The 19026-nt window shown below is 44.3% G+C and overlaps 1 protein-coding gene across 2 annotated transcripts in view; it reads right to left on the bottom strand.

Annotated features, from left to right (window-relative positions):
- LOC121534708 (protocadherin-1-like) overlaps positions 1-19026 on the bottom strand; it is a 395998-nt gene that overhangs the window by 367286 nt on the left and 9686 nt on the right. For both annotated transcript variants that reach the window (XM_041841294.2, XM_041841301.2), the window contains exon 2: positions 8046-8874. In XM_041841294.2, coding sequence (XP_041697228.2) covers positions 8046-8846 — 801 coding nt within the window. In that variant the 5' untranslated portion in view covers positions 8847-8874. The remainder of the gene's footprint in view (positions 1-8045; positions 8875-19026) is intronic.

Here is a 19026-nt window from a genome sequence, read left to right as displayed (position 1 = left end):
CATCATTAAACACCATAGTACCCTCCAAGCTCATCATTAAGTTTGAGGCCCTTGGTCTGAACCCCGCCCTGTGCAACTGGGTCCTGGACTTCCTGACAGGCAGCCCCCGGGTGGTAAAGGCAGGAAACAACACCTCCACTTCGCTGATCCTAAACACTGGGGCCCCACAAGGGTGCGTGCTCTGCCCGTACTCCCTGTTCACCCATGATTGCGTGGCCAAGCACGTCTCCAACTCAATCATCAACTTTGCAGACAACAGTAGTTGGCTTGATAACCAACAATGACGAGAAAGCCTACAGGGAGGAGGTGAGGTCTTTGGGAATGTGGTGCCAGGAAAATAACCTCTCACTCAACGTCAACAAAACAAAGGAGATGATCGTGGACTTCAGGAAACAGCAGAGGGTGCACCCCCCTATCCACATCGACGGGACCACAGTGGAGAAGGTGGTAAGCTTCAAGTTCCTTGGCATACACATCACTGACAAACTGAAATGGACCACCCACACAGACAATGTGGTGAAAAAGGCGCAACAGAGCCTCTTCAACCTCAAGGAGGCTAAAGAAATGTGTCTTGGCACCTAAAACCTTCACAAGCTTTTACAGATGCACAATTGAGAGGATCCTGTCGGGCTGTATAACCGCCTTGTACGGCAACTGCACCGCCCACAACTGCAAGGCTCTCCAGAGGGTGGGGCGGTCTGCCCAACGTATTAACAGGGGCAAACTACCCGCACTCCAGGACACCTACAGCACCTGATGTCACAGGAAGGACAAAAATATAATCAAGGACATCAACCACCCGAGCCACTGCCTGTTCACCCCGCTATCATCCAGAAGGTGAGGTCAGCACAGGTGCATCAAAGCTGGGACCGAGAGACTGAAAAACAGCTTATATCTCAAGGCCATCAGACTGTTAAACAGCCATCATTAGCACATTAGAGGCTGCTGCCTATAGACATAGACTAGAAATCACTGGCCACTTTAAGAAATGGAACACTAGCCACTTTAATAATGTTTACATATTTTGCATTACTCATCTAATATGTATATACTGTATTCTATACTATTCTACTGTATCTTATTCCATGCCGCTTTGACATCGCTCGTCCATATTTGTACAGTACCAGTCAAAGTTTGGACACACCTACTCATTCAAGGGTTTTATTTTTACTATTTTCTACATTGTAGAATAATAGTGAAGACATCAAAACTATGAAATAATACATATGGAATCATGTAGTAACCAAAAAAGTGTTAAACAAATCAAAATATATTTTATAATTGAGATTCTTCAAAATAGCCACCCATTGCCTTGATGACAGCTTTGCACACTCTTGGCATTATCTCAACCAGCTTCATGAGCTAGTCACCTGGAATGCATTTCAATTAACAGGTGTGCCCTCGTAGCACCAGTTAGCCTTGAGCCTTGAGCTAGCCCCGGCTATCTACCTCTTTGTCTACCGGACGGGAGTAGCCAGCTAACCAGCTAACTAGCTACTTGCTATTAGCCACCGTTAGCGGCTTTTTCTCCATTGTCCATGTCCTGCACTACCTACCAGCCAGCTCTAGTCTGGACTGTTATCGGCCAGTCTGCACTGTCTGCACAGCGAGTTATCGACCCAGAACCTATCGGATTTTCTGCCGGAATCACTGGACCTTTAACACTGGATAATCACAACTAGCTAGCTCCAACCAAATGAACGTTGTTGTTAGCTAATCAGCCTTGAGCTAGCCTTGAGTCAAGCAGATCTCCCGGCTATCTACCTCTCTGTCAACCGGACGGGACCTCCTAGAGTCGACACGGAGCCCTGCCGATCCATCACGACTGGTTTGCCGATGTAATCGTCAGTGGTTTCAACAGGCTTCCCGTTGCGACGACCACAAAGATCCATCTGCTAGCCCCGGCCCGCTAGCACACACAAACTACAACCGTGCTTCCTTCTCGCTGTGCTGAAGCACCAATTTGAACTGCTGTTCACTGGACCTTATGATCACTCAGCTGCACAGCTGATGCCTGCTGGACTGTTCCTTTACACGGTACCCTGTCCTGTTTATTCTGTTTAGCCTCAGCCCAAACTTTATCGCCATTACCAGTTGTTGTCTTAGCTCTCTCTAATAACACCTGTGATTGCTTTATGCCTCTCTCCCATGTCAATATGCCTTGCCTATTGCTGTTCCAGTTAGTTCCTATTATACAATTTCACTGTAGAACCCCATGTCCCTCTCAAACTGCCTCAAATAGTTCCTTTGTTCCACCCCCCATACACGCCGAGACCAGCTCTATCGGTGCCTCCAGTGATGCTATATATTTTATTGTTACCCAACACTTAGGTTTACCTCCACTGTACTCATATCCTTCCATATCCTTGTCTGTACATAATGCCCTGAATCTTTTCTACAAAGCCCGGAAATCTGCCGCTTTTATTCTCTGTACCCAACGCACTAGAAGACCAGTTCTTAAATCCTTTAGCCGTATCATTATTCTAGTCCTCCTCTGTTCCTCTGGTGATGTAGAGGCTAACCCAGGCCCTGCAGCCCCCAGTATCACTCCTACTCCCCAGGAGCTATCATTTGTTGACTTCTGTAACCATAAAAGCCTTGGTTTTCTTCACGTTAACATCAGAATTCTACTTCCTAAGTTTGAGTTATTCACTACGTTAGCACACTCCGCCTACCCTGATGTTCTAGTAGTGTCTGAATCCTGGCTTAGGAAGGCCACCAAAAATTCTGAAATGTCCATCCCCAACTACAACATTTTCTGTCTCGATAGAACTGCCAAAAGAGGTGGAGATGCAATCTACTGTAGAGATAGCCTGCAGAGCTCTATCATACTATCCAGGTCTGTGCCCAAACAGTTTGAGCTTCTACTTCTAAAAATCCACCTTTCCAGAAATAAGTCTCTCACTGTTGCCGCTTGCTACAGACCCCCCTCAGCCCCAAGCTGTGCCCTGGACACCATATGTGAATTGATTGCCCACCATTTATCCTCATTGCTCGTAGTGCTTGGTGACCTAAATTGGGATATGCTTAACACCCTGGCCGTCCTACAATCCAAACTAGATGCCCTCAATCTCACACAAATTATCAACGAACCTATCAGGTACAACCCTAAATCCGTAAACATGGGTACCCTCATAGATATCATCCTGACTAACTTACCCTCTAAATACACCTCCGCTGTCTTCAACCAGGATCTCAGCGATCACTGCCTTATTGCCTGCGTCCGTAATGGGTCCGCGGTCAAACGACCAGCCCTCATGACTGTGAAAAGCTCCCTAAAACACTTTTAGCGAGCAGGCCTTCCTAATTGACCTGGCCCAGGTATCCTGGATGGATATAGATCTCATTCCGTCAGTAGAGGATGCCTGGTTGTTCTTTAAAAGTAATTTCCTCTCAATCTTAAATAAACATGCCCCATTAAAAAAATACAGAACTAAGAACAGATATGGCCCCTGTTCTCCTCAGAGTTGACTGCCCTTGACCAGCACAAAAACATCCTGTGGCGCACTGCATTAGCATCAAATAGGCCCCGTGATATGCAACTTTTCAGGGAAGTCAGGAACCAATATACATAAGCAGTTAGGAAAGCAAAGGCTAACTTTTTCAAACAGAAATTTGCATCCTGTAGCATTAACTCCAAAAAGTTTTGGGACACTGTAAAGTCCATGGAGAATAAGAGCACCTCCTCCCAGCTGCCCACTGCACTGAGGCTAGGAAACACTATCACCATCCGATAAATCTATAATCATCGAGAATTTCCACAAGCATTTTCCTACGGCTGGCCATGCTTTCCACCTGGATACCACTACCCCGGCCACCAGCTCTGCACCCTCCGCTGCAACTTGCCCATGCCCCCCCCCCCCGCTTCTCCTTCACACAAATTCAGACAGCTGATGTTCTGAAAGAGCTGCCGAAATTGTCGCAACCCCTATTACTAGCCTGTTCAATCTCTCTTTCGTAACATCTGAGATCCCTAGAGATTGGAAAGCTGCCGCGGTCATCCCCCTCTTCAAAGGGCGTGACACTCTAGGTCCAAACTGTTACAGACCTATATCAATCCTGGCCTGCCTTTCGAAAGTTTTTGAAAGCCAAGTTAACAAACAGATCACCGACCATTTCGAATCCCACCGTACCTTCTCCGCTATGCAATCCGGTTTCCGAGCTGGTCATGGGTGCACCTCAGCCACGCTCAAGGTCCTAAACGATATTATAATCGCGATCGATAATAGACAGTACTGTGCAGCCATCTTCATCGACCTGGCCAAGGCTTTCGACTCTGTCAACCACCGCATTCTTATTGGCAGACTAAATAGCCTTGGTTTCTCAAATGACTGCCTAACCTGGTTCACCAACTACGTCTCAGATAGAGTTCAATGTGTCAAATCGGAGGGCCTGTTGTCTAGACCTATGGCAGTCTCTATGGGGGTGCCACAGTGTTCAATTCTTGGGCCGACTCTTTTCTCTGTGTATATCATTGCTGTCGCTCTTGCTGCTGGTGACTCTCAGATCCACCTCTACGCAGACGACACCATTTTGTATACATCTGGCCCTTCATTGGACACTGTGTTAACAAACCTCCAAACGAGCTTCAATGCCATACAACACTCCTTCAGTAGCCTCCAACTGCTCTTAAACACTAGTAAAACTAAATGCATGCTCTTCAATCAAACGCTGCTGGCACCCGCCCACCTGACTAGAATCACAACTCTCGACGGGTCTGACCTAGAGTATGTGGACAACTACAAATACCTAGGTGTCTGGTTAGACTGTAAACTCTCCTTCCAGACTCACATTAAGAATCTCCAATCCAAAGTTAAATCTAGAATCGGCTTCCTATTTCGCAACAAAGCCTCCTTCACTCATGCTGCCAAACATGCCCTCGTAAAACTGACTATCCTACCGATCCTTGACTTCAGCGATGTCATTTACAAAATAGCCTCCAAAACTCTACTCAGCAAATTGGATGTAGTCTATCACAGTGCCATCCGTTTTGTCTCCAAAGCCCCATACACTACCCACCACTGTGACCTGTGCGCTCTTGTTGGCTGGTCCTCATTACATGTTCGTCGTCAAACCCACTGGCTCCTGGTCATCTATAAGTCACTGCTAGGCAAATCCCTGCCTTATCTTAGCTCATTGGTCACCATAGCAACACCCACCCGTAGTATGCGCTCCAGCAGGTATATCTCACTGGTCATCCCCAAAGCCAACACCTCCATTGGCCGCCATTCCTTCCAGTTCTCTGCTGCCAATGACTGGAACGAATTGCAAAAATCTCTGAAGCTGGAGACTCTTATCTCCCTCACTAACTTTAAGCGTCAGTTGTCAGAGCAGCTTACCGATCGCTGCATCTGTACACAGCCCATCTGAAATTAGCCCACCCAACTACCTCATCCCCATATTGTTATTTATTTTGCTCATTTGCACCCCAGTATCTCTATTTGCACATTATCTCTTGCACATCTATCATTCCAGTGTTAATACTAATTGTAATTATTTTGCATTATAGCCTATTTATTGCCTTACCTCCATAACTTGCTACATTTGCACACACTGTATATATATTTTCTGTTGTATTTTTCGACTTTATGTCGAAAATACAGTCCAGTATTGCAATGCTTCACTGGATCAATCTGAAATGTTGCACACCCACTACTGCCATCTGATGGCTAAAATCTAAATTGCGCCTAAACTGCAATATTATATTGTGGCCTTTCTCTTGCATTTCAAAGATGATGGATCTAAATAAATAATAGAAAATGCACATTTTTTTGTTTGTATTATCTTTTACCAGATCTAATATGTTATATTCTCCTACATTAATTTCACATTTCCACAAATTTCTAAGTGTTTCCTTTCAAATAGTATCAAGAATATGCATATCCTTGCTTCAGGTCCTGAGCTACAGGCAGTTAGATTTGGGTATGTCATTTTTGGCAAAAATTGAAAAAAAAAGGTCAGATCCTTAAGAGGTTAACACTTTTTTGGTTACTACTTGATTCCATATGTGTTATTTCATAGTTTGATGTCTTCTCTATTATTCTACAACGTAGAAAATAGCACAAATAAAGAAAAACCCTGGAATGAGTAGGTGTGTCCAAACTTTTGACTGGTACTGTATATATGCATATATTCTTAATTCATTCCTTACTTAGATTTGTGTGTATTGGGTATATGTTGTGAAATTGTTACATATTACTTGTTAGATATCTGTTAGATGTTAGATATACTTGTTAGCACTGTCGGATCTAGAAGCACAAGCATTTCGCTACACCCACAATAACATCTGCTAAACATGTGTATGTGATTTGATTTGATTGAACACCTTTGGGATGAATTGGAACGCCGACTAAGAGCCAGGCCTAATCGCCCAACATCAGTGCCTGACCTCACTAATGCTCTTGTGGTTGAATAGAAGCAAGTCCCTTTAGCAATGTTCCAACATCTATTGGAAAGCCTTCCCAGAAAAGTGGAGGATCTTACAACAGCAAAGGGGGGACCAACTTCATATTAATGCCCATGATTTTGGAATGAGATGTTCGACGAGCAGGAGGCCATGTAGTGTATATTGACCAAGGTCAAGGTCAAATAGAACGGGTCAAATTGCAGGTCCAGTTTTCCCAGAACATCATGGACTTCACTTTTCCGGTACTGGGTCTATTATTATTATACTGTTTTTTATTACATGTTTTACAATTTTGAGACCCATACTTAGGTAAGTAGATGAAGGGTCATGGTGGAAAGATTACATCAAATTGACCCGGAACATAAGGGAATCGTTAACAGGAATTTGAAGAGACTTCCATTGAGGAAGAAGAAATGCTTGATTGACACGTCTGACCTGTTTAAAGGAAAAGTCCACTCACAAACAATGTTTTTGTATTTTTTCCATTAGTCCACTGGTAATACAGTCACAAATGTTTTGCATGTCAGCAGTCAAGTGTTCAAGATATTGGACTTTCAAGAAGCAAAGTGTAACTTGACACATGCAAAATTCAGCATCATGATGATGTGGAAAGTTACACTGCTTCTTGAAAATCCTATATCTTGAAAACATGACTTCTGACATGCAAAACATTTTGGGACTGTATCAACAGTTGACTAATAAAAAATAAATAAAAAGATAGTTTTGGAGTGGATTTCTCCTTTAAGTCATCAAATTAGTCAATTTTTCTTCCCTTGCCTTTCAATTGCCACTGCTCCCTTAGCAAGATAATCATGAAAGTAAATACTCTTGAGACGCTCATGATCACATGGACTAATTGTTGACTAAGAGATGAACAGTATTTATACCAATTTCATGCCTGGACACTTTGCCTCAAATTGCTCCTGGAACCCGGCCAACTGTAGGGCTCACGTTAACGGCTGTGTTTGCATTGCAATCCAATATGCAATTCTCAGAACCTGTCAATAATTCAATAGTGTTTTCTAAAGCTGATGTTTAAGTGACAGAGGGAAGAGGAAGAACAATTTATTTGCTGAGGAGAATATGATTTGGTTTAATAATTTTCTTAACCTTAACCCTGTTGTTTTGCATCGGTGCACGGGCCCCATGGGAAAGAGGGAGCCTTATGTAATAAGGGTGTTTGTCAAGTGGAGTTTGAGGGGCTTCCGGGCTCTTGGGATGTCAGTGAGAGTTAGTTCAACAGCTCCTCTCTCACCCAGTCTCTCCACCAGATCTCATTTGTGAAGAATACATTTGGTGTGGGGAGTTGAATAGCTGAACCACAAAGTCTGAGTTTAAAGGCTGTTTAAAAAATAAATAAATAAATAAATAAAGGACTGAATCTACTTGTTTTTGTTTTTTACTAAAATAATTGGCCCCACAGCAAGAAATGGCAGTTATTTTCATGTTTGAAATGCTCTGAAAGAGGGAGAGAGAGACAGTGTGTGAGTGAGTGAATGAGTGAGTGAGTGAGTGAGTCTATGAGTGTATGTCAACCTAACTGTAAGTCACTCTGGTCTGCTAAATGACTAAACTGTAAAAAAAAAAAAAAATGAAATAGTCTGTGTGTATGTGCTGTAGGTATATGTGTGTCTTGTACCTGCAGAACTGAGTGTCCCATTGGGCTGTTCTCGGCCAGCTCAACCTCGTAGTGGCTCCTCTCGAACTTGGGTGCATTGTCATTCTGGTCGGTGACGGTGACCCTCAGCAGGGCACTGCTGGCGCGCGGGGGTGTGCCCCCGTCCACCACGCGGATGTTAAGGTCGTATGAGTCTTTCTGCTCGCGGTCCAGGTTGCCCATGACGATGAGCTGCGGCAACTTCTCATCCGTGTCCTCGGCCACCTGTAGGCTGAAGAGTTGGTCGGCGTTAGGCCCGGCACTAAGTGAATACTCGGCCACGCCATTGTGGCCCGAGTCCTTGTCGCTGGCCATGGGGATGAAGAAGACGGCCCCGATGTGTGTGTTCTCTGGGATGGACAGTGTGAGGATGGGCGAGGCGAACTGGGGTGTGTTGTCATTAACGTCCTGCACCTCGATGAGGCCCTCAATCAGCCGCGGTCCCTGGCCCTGCATCAGGTCCGTGATGGACACCTCGAACTCCAGGAAGCACTTGTCGCCCTCGAACAAGTTGCGGCAGTCCCGCAGCGTCTCACGGTCAATGGGGCTATCCGTGGTATAGATGTCACCCGTCTTGCCATCCACACGAAGGTAAGGGCTGCCCACCTCCAGCTTGTACAGGTGGCCCGAGTCAGGCAGGCCCTCATCCGATGCCAGGCTGCCGATCAACGTGTTGGGAGGCTGCTCCTCGCGCATCCGGTAGAGAATGTCGGTGGGGGAGGCGCCACAGTAAACCAGCAGCATGGCGGCCAATACCAGGGTGGCACCCCACCTCAGCGCCATTACTCCGCTCGACTGGCACAGCTTCGGCCTGTAGATGAAAAAAAATACAAAGAAAAAACAAACAAACATGGTTAGAAAAGGCCTCACTCATCTTCTACAAAGGTTCGGACATTCCACCAAATTGGTGAAGTGAAATGATAAAAATTACTTGTTTAAAAAAATTAAAGAAAATAAATAACGTAAATGTTGTGCATGCATATAAATTCACCCCTTTGCTATGAAGCCCCTAAATAAGATCTGTGCAACCAATTACCTTCAGAAGTCACATAATTAGTTAAATAAAGTCCACCTGTGTGCAATCTAAGTGTCACATGATCTGTCACATGATCTCAGTGTATATATAAACCTGTTGTGAAACACCCCAGAGTCTGCAACACCACTAGGCAAGGGGCACCACCAAGCGGCAGGTAGCGGCAGGTAGCTTAGTGGGTAAGGGCGGCAGGTAGCTTAGTGGGTAAGAGCGTTGTGCCAGTAACCGAAAGGTCGCTGGTTCTAATCCCCGAGCCGACTAGGTGAAAAATCTGTCGATGTGCCCTTGAGCAAGGCACTTAACCCTAATTGCTCCTGTAAGTCGCTCTGGATAAGAGCGTCTGCTAAATGACCAAAAATAAAATAAATAAAATAAGCAGCATCATGAAGACCAAGGAGTTATCCAAACAGGTCAGGGACAAAGTTGTGGAGAGGTACAGATCAGGGTTGGGTTATAAAAAATATCCTAAACTTTGAACATCCCACGGAGCTCCATTATAAAAAAATGGAAATAATATGGCACCACAACAAACCTGCCAAGAGAGGGCCGCCCGTCAAAACTCACCTGGCAAGAGGGCATTAATCAGAGAGGTAATAAAGAGACCAAAGATAACCCTGAAGGAGCTGCAAAGCTCCACAGCAGAGAATGGAGTATCTGTGTACAGGACCACTTTAAGCCATGCACTCCACAGAGCTGGGCTTTACAGAAGAATGGCCAGAAAAAAGCCATTGCTTCAAGAAAAAAATAAGCAAACACGTTTGTTGTTCGCCAAAAGGCAAGTGGGAGACTCCTCAAACATATGGAAGAAGTTACTCTGGTCAGATTAGACTAAAATTGAGCTTTTTGGCCATCAAGGAAAATACAACACATCTCATCACCCCAAGAACACCATCCCCACAGTGAAGCATGGTGGTGGCAGAATCATGCTGTGGGGATGTTTTTCATCGGCAGGGACTGGGTAACTGGTCAGAATTGAAGGAATGATGGATGGCGCTAAATACAGGGAAATTCTTGAGGGAAACCTGTTTCAGTCTTCCAGAGATTTGAGACTGGGATGGAGGTTCACCTTCCAGTAGGACAATGACCCTAAGCATACTGCTAAAGCAACACTCGAGTGGTTTAATGGGAAACATTTAAATGTCTTGGAATGGCCTAGTCAAAGCCCAGACCTCAATCCAATTGAGAATCTGTGGTATGACTTAAAGATTGCTGTACACCAGCGGAACCCATCCAACTTGAAGAAGCTGGAGCAGTTTTGTCTTGAAGAATGGGCAAACATCCCAATGTCTAGATGTGCCATCTTATAGAGACATATCCCAATAGACTTGCAGCTGTAATTGCTGCAAAAGGTGGCTCTACAAAGTATTTACTTTGGGGGGAGAATAGTTATGCACGTTCAAGTGTTCAGTTTCTTTCGTCCTATTTCTTGTTTGTTTCACTAGAAAAAAATTCCAAGGGGGGTTAATACTTTCCCAAGCCAACTATGGGACAGTTGTGGGATGTGATACCTCCCAAATTAATACAACCACTAGCATCAAAAAACCTTTTTACACAATGTGGCTGATGCAACAGATCAGAACGTTCAGTTTAAAATGCTGATAAACTATCAGGCTATTTCTTCACATTATCAAAAGTGACCGCAAATGCAATTATGCATGTAATGCTTTTTTTATAAAGGTGCATTTTTATGGTGAAAATTATCTTCCCCAAACTTGAAACCCACTCGCTGCTTATGTTAGGCTCTACACCGGACTATTCTTGATTTTATCTTGTCTTTACATATACTAAATAATATGTGTGTGAAATTTGTTTTGATTTAGAATGGACCATTATCATGCCCCTGTCACGTTCGTTCATGAACGGGTCAGACCAAGGCGCAGCGTGATATGCATACATGTTTATTTGACTAATAAACACAACGACAAAACAACAAACGAAACGTGAAGTCCAAGGTACACAAACAACATACCTAACACGGAACAAGATCCCACAACCCACTAGTGCCAATAGGCTGCCTAAGTATGGTCCCCAATCAGAGACAACGAGCGACAGCTGCCTCTGATTGGGAACCACACCGGCCAACATAGATCTAGAACATACTAGATCCAAACATAGAAAATACAACATAGAAAATCACACCCTGACTCAACAAATAAGAGTCCCCAGAGTCAGGGCGTGACAGCCCCTGTATCGAAACAGGGGCAGCGGGAAAAAATACCTGTAATCTATGCACTTAAATAGCGAATGGATGACGCTTTTCCCGTGGTTCATTTTCATGCCAGCCAGATAGGCTATACTCGTGTTGTAAATATAAGCAATGTGCTTAATATTAGGAAAGTTGAGAAATAAATATACAGTAGTAGGCCTAGCCTATAGAAAGCTGAAGGGATCCTCCTCTTTTTAGTAGAGGCCATCACTCTGTTTTCTCACGCAATTGCATAGCCTGTAGAAATGTTGCGCAACATGAGCTCATCGGCTCTCATGAAGTGTTTGATTCGATTTTTTGATTACATGTCAGAGTGATTAGAGGGACAATAGAGTGCTGAGTACCAGGCAGTTGGCAAGTCTGGTAGGCTACTAATGACCAGCAGCAACATCAGAGCATGGAGAAGCCTAATTACTGTGACTAAATGGTCACATGGAATTTGACTGCCTTCATGACTCGTGACCGCCGGTGTGGCAGTAATACGGTCACCGCAACAGCCCTAGTTACAACCCTTTTTGGGGCTGTATAGAACCTTTTTTTCATGGTTCTTTATAGAACCTTTATGGATAGTGGTTCTATAAAGAACATTTCTCAATCTAAAAGGTTCTTTGTGGAGCATTTTGAAGAACCATAAAGGGTTTTTTATTCTGGTCAGCCATATTATGTTGTAAAAATTCCATAGATATTAATTATTGTGTTAATTGACAAGTTATATCAAGTGAGCTACCTCTGGAACAACTGGGGGTCCCTGAGGAGAGAATTGATGACTAATGATTGATTTAGTCGGCCATACGTAAGTCTTTCACAAGGCACCGTCACTAGCCATAATCATATATACAGTAATATGTAAAGGCATAAAACAACACATTACATAAACAGGAATAACACTCTCAGTCACGGTTGCACAAAAAGACCTGTACGTAAACCACGCCCCTAAGAAAGCTAAAGAACCCTTTTGTGAACTCCAAAAATACATTGAAGAGCTCAAAGGGTTCTTTGGGAAGGTTGATGGTTCTATGTGGGATCATAATGACTTAAATAACCCTTTGAGCTCTTCAATGTATTTTTACAGTTCACAAAAGGGTTCTTTGCTTTCAAAAACAAAGACGTGAGAAACTCGCATTTTTTGTGTGTAGCTGGCAGTTTTTTCCCCTTCCCTTTTCTCCCCTGGCTGTAATTCATGTATATTATATTTTCTCTGCGTGTGGAAAGTCTAATGCTTGCTGCAACCGGGGGGAGAAGGAGGCAGGTCACCGGGGGTTAATCTGTGGAGTTTCTCACGTCCTTGTTTTTGAAAGGATGACTTCTAATCGCCCCCCCCCCATCCCTCTCCTCAGACACTGTGTATGGTCTGGCATGCTGAAAGAAGAAATGTGGAATGACCGATTTGCCTTCTCTTTGTCCTCCTCCTCTTCCTCCTCATACATGCCTCCATCACTCTGCTGCAATCTTGAGTCATAGCTGTTTAACAATGCGTTGAGGTGTGTGTATATACAGTGGGGAGAACAAGTATTTGATACACTGGCGATTTTGCAGGTTTTCCTACTTACAAAGCATGTAGAGGTCTGTAATTTTTATCATAGGTACACTTCAACTGTGAGAGAAGGAATCTAAAACAAAAATCCAGAAAATCACATTGTATTATTTTTAAGTAATTAATTTGCATTTTATTGCATGACATAAGTATTTGATCACCTACCAACCAGTAAGAATTCTGGCTCTCACAGACCTGTTAGTTTTTCTTTAAGAAGCCCTCCTGTTCTCCACTCATTACCTGTATTAACTGCACCTGTTTGAACTCGTTACCTGTATAAAAGACACCTGTCCACACACTCAATCAAACAGACTCCAACCTCTCCACAATGGCCAAGACCAGAGAGCTGTGTAAGGACATCAGGGATAAAATTGTAGACCTGCACAAGGCTGTGATGGGCTACAGGACAATAGGCAAGCAGCTTGGTGAGAAGGCAACAACTGTTGGCGCAATTATTAGAAAATGGAAGAAGTTCAAGATGACGGTCAATCAACCTCGGTCTGGGGCTCCATGCAAGATCTCACCTCGTGGGGCATCAATGATCATGAGGAAGGTGAGGGATCAGCCCAGAACTACACGGCAGGACCTGGTCAATGACCTGAAGAGAGCTGGGACCACAGTCTCAAAGAAAACCATTAGTTACACACTACGCCGTCATGGATTAAAAATCCTGCAGCGCACGCAAGGTCCCCCTGCTCAAGCCAGCGCATGTCCAGGCCTGTCTGAAGTTTGCCAATGACCATCTGGATGATCCAGAGGAGGAATGGGAGAAGGTCATGTGGTCTGATGAGACAAAAAATGAGCTTTTTGGTCTAAACTCCACTCGCCGTGTTTGGAGGAAGAAGAAGGATGAGTACAACCCCAAGAACACCATCCCAACCGTGAAGCATGGAGGTGTAAACATAATTCTTTGGGGATGCTTTTCTGCAAAGGGGACAGGACGACTGCACCGTATTGAGGGGAGGATGGATGGGGCCATGTATCGCAAGATCTTGGCCAACAACCTCCTTCCCTCATTAAGAGCATTGAAGAGGGGTCGTGGCTGGGTCTTCCAGCATGACAACGACCCGAAACACACAGCCAGGGCAACTAAGGAGTGGCTCCGTAAGAAGCATCTCAAGGTCCTGGAGTGGCCTAGCCAGTCTCCAGACCTGAACCCAATAGAAAATCTTTGGAGGGAGCTGAAAGTCCGTATTGCCCAGCGACAGCCCCGAAACCTGAAGGATCTGGAGAAGGTCTGTATGGAGGAGTGGGCCAAAATCCCTGCAGCAGTGTGTGCAAACCTGGTCAAGACCTACAGGAAACATATGATCTCTGTAATTGCAAACAAAGGTTTCTGTACCAAATATTAAGTTTTGCTTTTCTGATGTATCAAATACTTTTGTCATGCAATAAAATGCAAATTCATTACTTAGAAATCATACAATGTGATTTTCTGGATTTTTGTTTTAGATTCCGTCTCTCACAGTTGAAGTGTACCTATGATAAAAATTACAGACCTCTACATGCTTTGTAAGTAGGAAAACCTGCAAAATCGGCAGTGTATCAAATACTTGTTCTCCCCACTGTATGTGTGTGAGTGTGAGTACAGTATGTGTGTGTGCATTGCAAAAATAAGAGAAGAGGAAAATAAACCTTAATTTCCTGGAAGTCTGGTCCCCTGGTGTCTTTTTAATGAGGCAAAATAATAGGAGAAAGAGAGAGAGAGACAGTGCTTTTTTAAATCTTCCACTGGCCACTTCAGCTATTAACATTTCTTCCCCGTTTCAAAACTCATCACACACTACATGAGAAGAGAGAAGAGGGGTTGAAGGGGAAAAGAGGAGAGGGCAGCGCCGTGACAACCAACCCCCTCTGCTCGACAGCCACAGTACCAACCTCTACATGCACAGGAGGGAGGGAGCGATAGAGAGGGATAGAGAGAATAAGATGAACAAAGTATCTACATTTAATAAAACAGATTTCTGTTTAAGGTCACGGTACTTGATGTTGTCCGCTGTGCTAATTGCAGAGGCCCCTATCACGGCTGTGGAACATTAGGCCTTTCTGTTTCTCTCTCTCCCTCTATCTTTCTCTCTTCTCTTTCCCTCTCTCTATCTCTCCCTACCTCTATCCTTTACTTTCTGACTCTAACTCTAATGATGCAGAGTTGGGGCGGATCAGAGGCCCAGAGAGAGATCTCTCTACTTAACCCCACAGCCTGAACCAGTATACCGTGAGAGAGACTCTTTCTCACACACGTGCACACACACACACAATAAATGACATATAGGGTACTCAAGTGCATACCCACAGAATGCTACTCATACCCAGGCAGGAGAGATGCACTAATGAGACTCGTACGGAACATCAGCTGCAATCTACGATCAAGGGTGAGCAAGTGGGAGAGAGAGACTCAGTTCTGCTGTCTAATTCTGGGTCTCCAAACAGGCAGAATTATAAAGTGTGTGTGTGTGTGTGTGTAGTTTGAGTGTGTCAATGTATGTGTACTTGTGTACTCGTCTGTGTTTGTGTGTGTGGTAGAGTGTGGAGAGCTTTTCAGAGGTACAAAATACCTGGGCTTTCGTCTCCGCCTCTCAGCGAGTCAGTCATGCCACAGACATTTCTCAACCCTCCGAGGAGGCCTGGGAGAACAGGCTGCATTGAATTCTGTACCGCTGGTGAGGAAAAACACAGGCCACCACTAAAAACCCATCCAACCAACTGACTTCATCATGGACCTGTTTAGTGAAAACCTAGAAAGGCCAGAGTTGGTGATAGATAACAAACTAGAAAGAAGCATCAGTGTCCACCTAATCATGTATCATTATGCCACTGTAACAGATATGTTTAACATGACCCTTTAGGCTGTAAATACATATGTAGTAAATATGTATTATCATATTATGAGATATGATAAGTGTGTGGGGTTTGACTAGTTTCGTTGTGATGGATGGGGCAAGGGGCTGTGAGAGACTGGGGTTAAGTCCCAAATGGCACCCTATTCCTTACATAGTGCTACGGGCACAGGTCAAAAGTAGTGTACAACATAGAGAATAGTGTGCCATTTGGCTGCTTTTCGGCTAATAGATCAACACAGGCCGGCTCTCCCCACCTCCCTCATTAGCAGTGCTGGAGAGATGTGTGTCTGAGCAACGCGTGACAATTCTGAAGATCACACGCGAGAGAGAGCCAGAGAGAGAGAGAGAGAGAGAGAGAGAGACCTCTGCTGTTGTAGGATGCCTTGGAAACTAGTAGCTTCCTCGTTCCATTTCTATCAACGTGAATATTATAGAAACCAATGGATTTGTGAATGAAAAGGCATTGTGACTTGTGCACTGGGTATTACACCCACACATGTGCCCTACACCTGTGATGCTGTGTCCTCTGCTAGCTTGCTGCACGCTAAATTCAGCTCACAAAGACCCATTACAAATCCCCTCATTGTACATCTCTCTGTCTCTCTCTCTCCCTCTGTCTCTCCATACTCCCACCCTCCTTTGATTCACCTCTCTAGATCTCTCTTTTACCTTATCCCTCCTATACTCCCTCCCTCCTTTGCTCTCCTCCCTCCTTCCTCTCATCTTCCTCTCTCCCTCCTTTCTCTTGGAGAGCATTGCGCTTCCACACTGAAGGAGGTTAACAGATTTAACGGGCTAATTGCTATTCCAAGGCCTCCCGCTGACATTGCATACAATCATTGTATTAAGGTTTTACCTCAAACCCGTGGCAAGGAATTCATATCCTAACCCCCCAGCAACCTTCCCTCAACCATCCAGCTAGCTACCAGACCTGGGTTCAAATACTACTTTAAATAATTTCAAATACATTTACTTTATCTGTGCTTGACTGAGCTTTTCTGGCTCTCTTTCCTGCAGTCAAATTACCAAATCTCCCTTTAGTGGTCCTCATGGGTGGAATGTTAGTAATATTTTTCATAATTTCATAATAAAAAATAAAATAAATTACAGACGAATAGCCGGTGTTTCTATGTCAGATGGTTTTCTTATATTTCAGTCTTCTGTGATGTATATAAAGTGTAATATTGGGATGTAATCTCATAATGTAATTTAGCGACATAAAAGCAGTTGCAGAAGAAACAGCAAGACACACAGCAAGCTGACCAGTTTGCCAAGTAATTAACCATTGCGATGCCGCTGCGTCATGGTAACGAGAAGCCGTTCACACACTTCACTCGAGCCCTCATTGGAATGTGCATAAGGCCGAATAATTCAAGGATCAAATTACACAGTGACATTTATGGAGGTTAAGAAGTGGCATTGTTCCAGACGTGCTAGCGGAATGATTGACTCTGTGAGAGAGCACTGGACGATTGCATCTTTCCCTCCCTGGTTAATGTGTAACCTCACTATTACAGGGTGAACCAGGCTTTTTACTGCACCACACAGGAATTGCTTACCAACTGCTCACAAGATCTCAAGGCAAACAAATTAAACGTTTGCTTATATGTTTCGGAGTAAGTGAGCAACTATTATTACAATGTTACCGGCAACAATATAAGTAGAGTACCCCCCCCCTCCCCAATGCACACACACAAACAAAACCCATACAGACAGCCAGGGTCATGTCCACACAGAGAGAAGTCGTAGGTTATTCCAGGCAAACACACACATTTCTGTACATCTTACATGAACCACATTGTACCAATTACATAGAACATGACTCTTTCCATTTTTATACACTGGCTTTTTATCTGTTCCAGTTTGAAGTGAGGGGGGGGTGGACCCAACTCTGGACGGCCCATCCAGCCAGGCCATTGTCCAGCAGAATCGGCCCGATTCTCTTCTCCGCTCTGGGGACTCATGGACGGAGGCTTCTTTCCATGCTGAATGGGCGGTCCCAAAACCCCATAGCACAGAGGGGATTACTTCAATGATTTCATTCAACTCTATTGTTTGGCTCTCCCCTTTATTCAGAAGTAGGCAAACTGTTGCCGGTCAAAGAGGCAGAGCATAGTGGGATAGCGTCATCCACAAAGTCACAGCATCACCAAGCCAGGGCTGCTGCTAAGGGCGGATGAAGACTAAAGCGCTCCACTACACCACTCACTGTTGATGGCTGACAGAGATATGGCATGCTAGGATGGTGTGCAGTGAGACTCAACATGCTGGGACAATATGTGTGGCTGCTGGTGGAAACAAAATATCAGGGACAATTTCAGGCTTTGACATAGTTTACCACCACATATTGTTGTTATTATTTCGCTGTACTAGCAGTATGCTAGTGTAATATTTGATGGGGTGATGAGGAGATGGGAAGCTGTCTCTTGTGGTTTGGCAGAATGTACAGTATAGGGCTGGAAGACTCTAGTCTAGGTGAGTAGGATACAGTGTCTCTATCTCACAGTCTAGCCTATGAGATAAACTGCAGTGAGAATGATTGTGGTCTAACCGTTCCAACGGACTGCTTTTTGCCAAACCATATGAAGGCTAGACGTTGTTCACCTTGGTATGATCCAAAGAGACAGTGGAACCAGAACACTGTGTCTGGTTGAGAGGCTAGATATTGTTCACCTTAGTAGGATCCAAAGAGCCAGTGGAATTATGGAGATCATACAAATCTGCCCTAGCTCTGGTATGTGTATGTCATTGACTGCAGCTAGATAACACCAATTGAAGGCAAGGCGGCATAGAGTGAAATCATATGAAGGCTAGATGTTGTTTACCTAGGTATAATCCTGCAGCAATAGGAACTGAGCATTAATATATGGATTATACCTTTTGAGGGTATAGATCAGCTTTAACATTGCAGATAGATTGTAACTTCCATCAACGTAATTGTCTGCATCACTTCCAATCCCCCATATGTTTTTTTTTCTCGCACACAGTGAGAGAAAAAATAATTTGATCCCCTGCTAATTTTGTAAGTTTGCCCACTGACAAAGACATGATCAGTCTATAATTTTAATGGAAGAGTTAGAGACAGAATAACAACAAAAAAATCGACGACCTGGTTCCAGTAATGCCTCGCGAAAACCAAAGACTGCATTCCACAGTAAGAACATCATACCAAAGGTCAAGCATGGTGGTGGTGGTGTGATGGTTTGGGGATGCTTTGCAGCCTCAGGACCTGGACGACTTGCCTTAATAGAAGGAACCATGAATTCTGCTCTGTATCAGAGAATTCTACAGGAGAATGTCAGACCATCCGTCTGTGAGCTGAAGCTGAAGCGCAGCTGGGTCATGCAGCA

This window comes from Coregonus clupeaformis, chromosome 33 (assembly GCF_020615455.1).
Source record: "Coregonus clupeaformis isolate EN_2021a chromosome 33, ASM2061545v1, whole genome shotgun sequence".
Lineage (NCBI taxonomy): Eukaryota > Metazoa > Chordata > Actinopteri > Salmoniformes > Salmonidae > Coregonus > Coregonus clupeaformis.
Note: the sequence above shows the minus strand (reverse complement) of the source record. Positions and strands in the feature narration are given on the sequence as shown.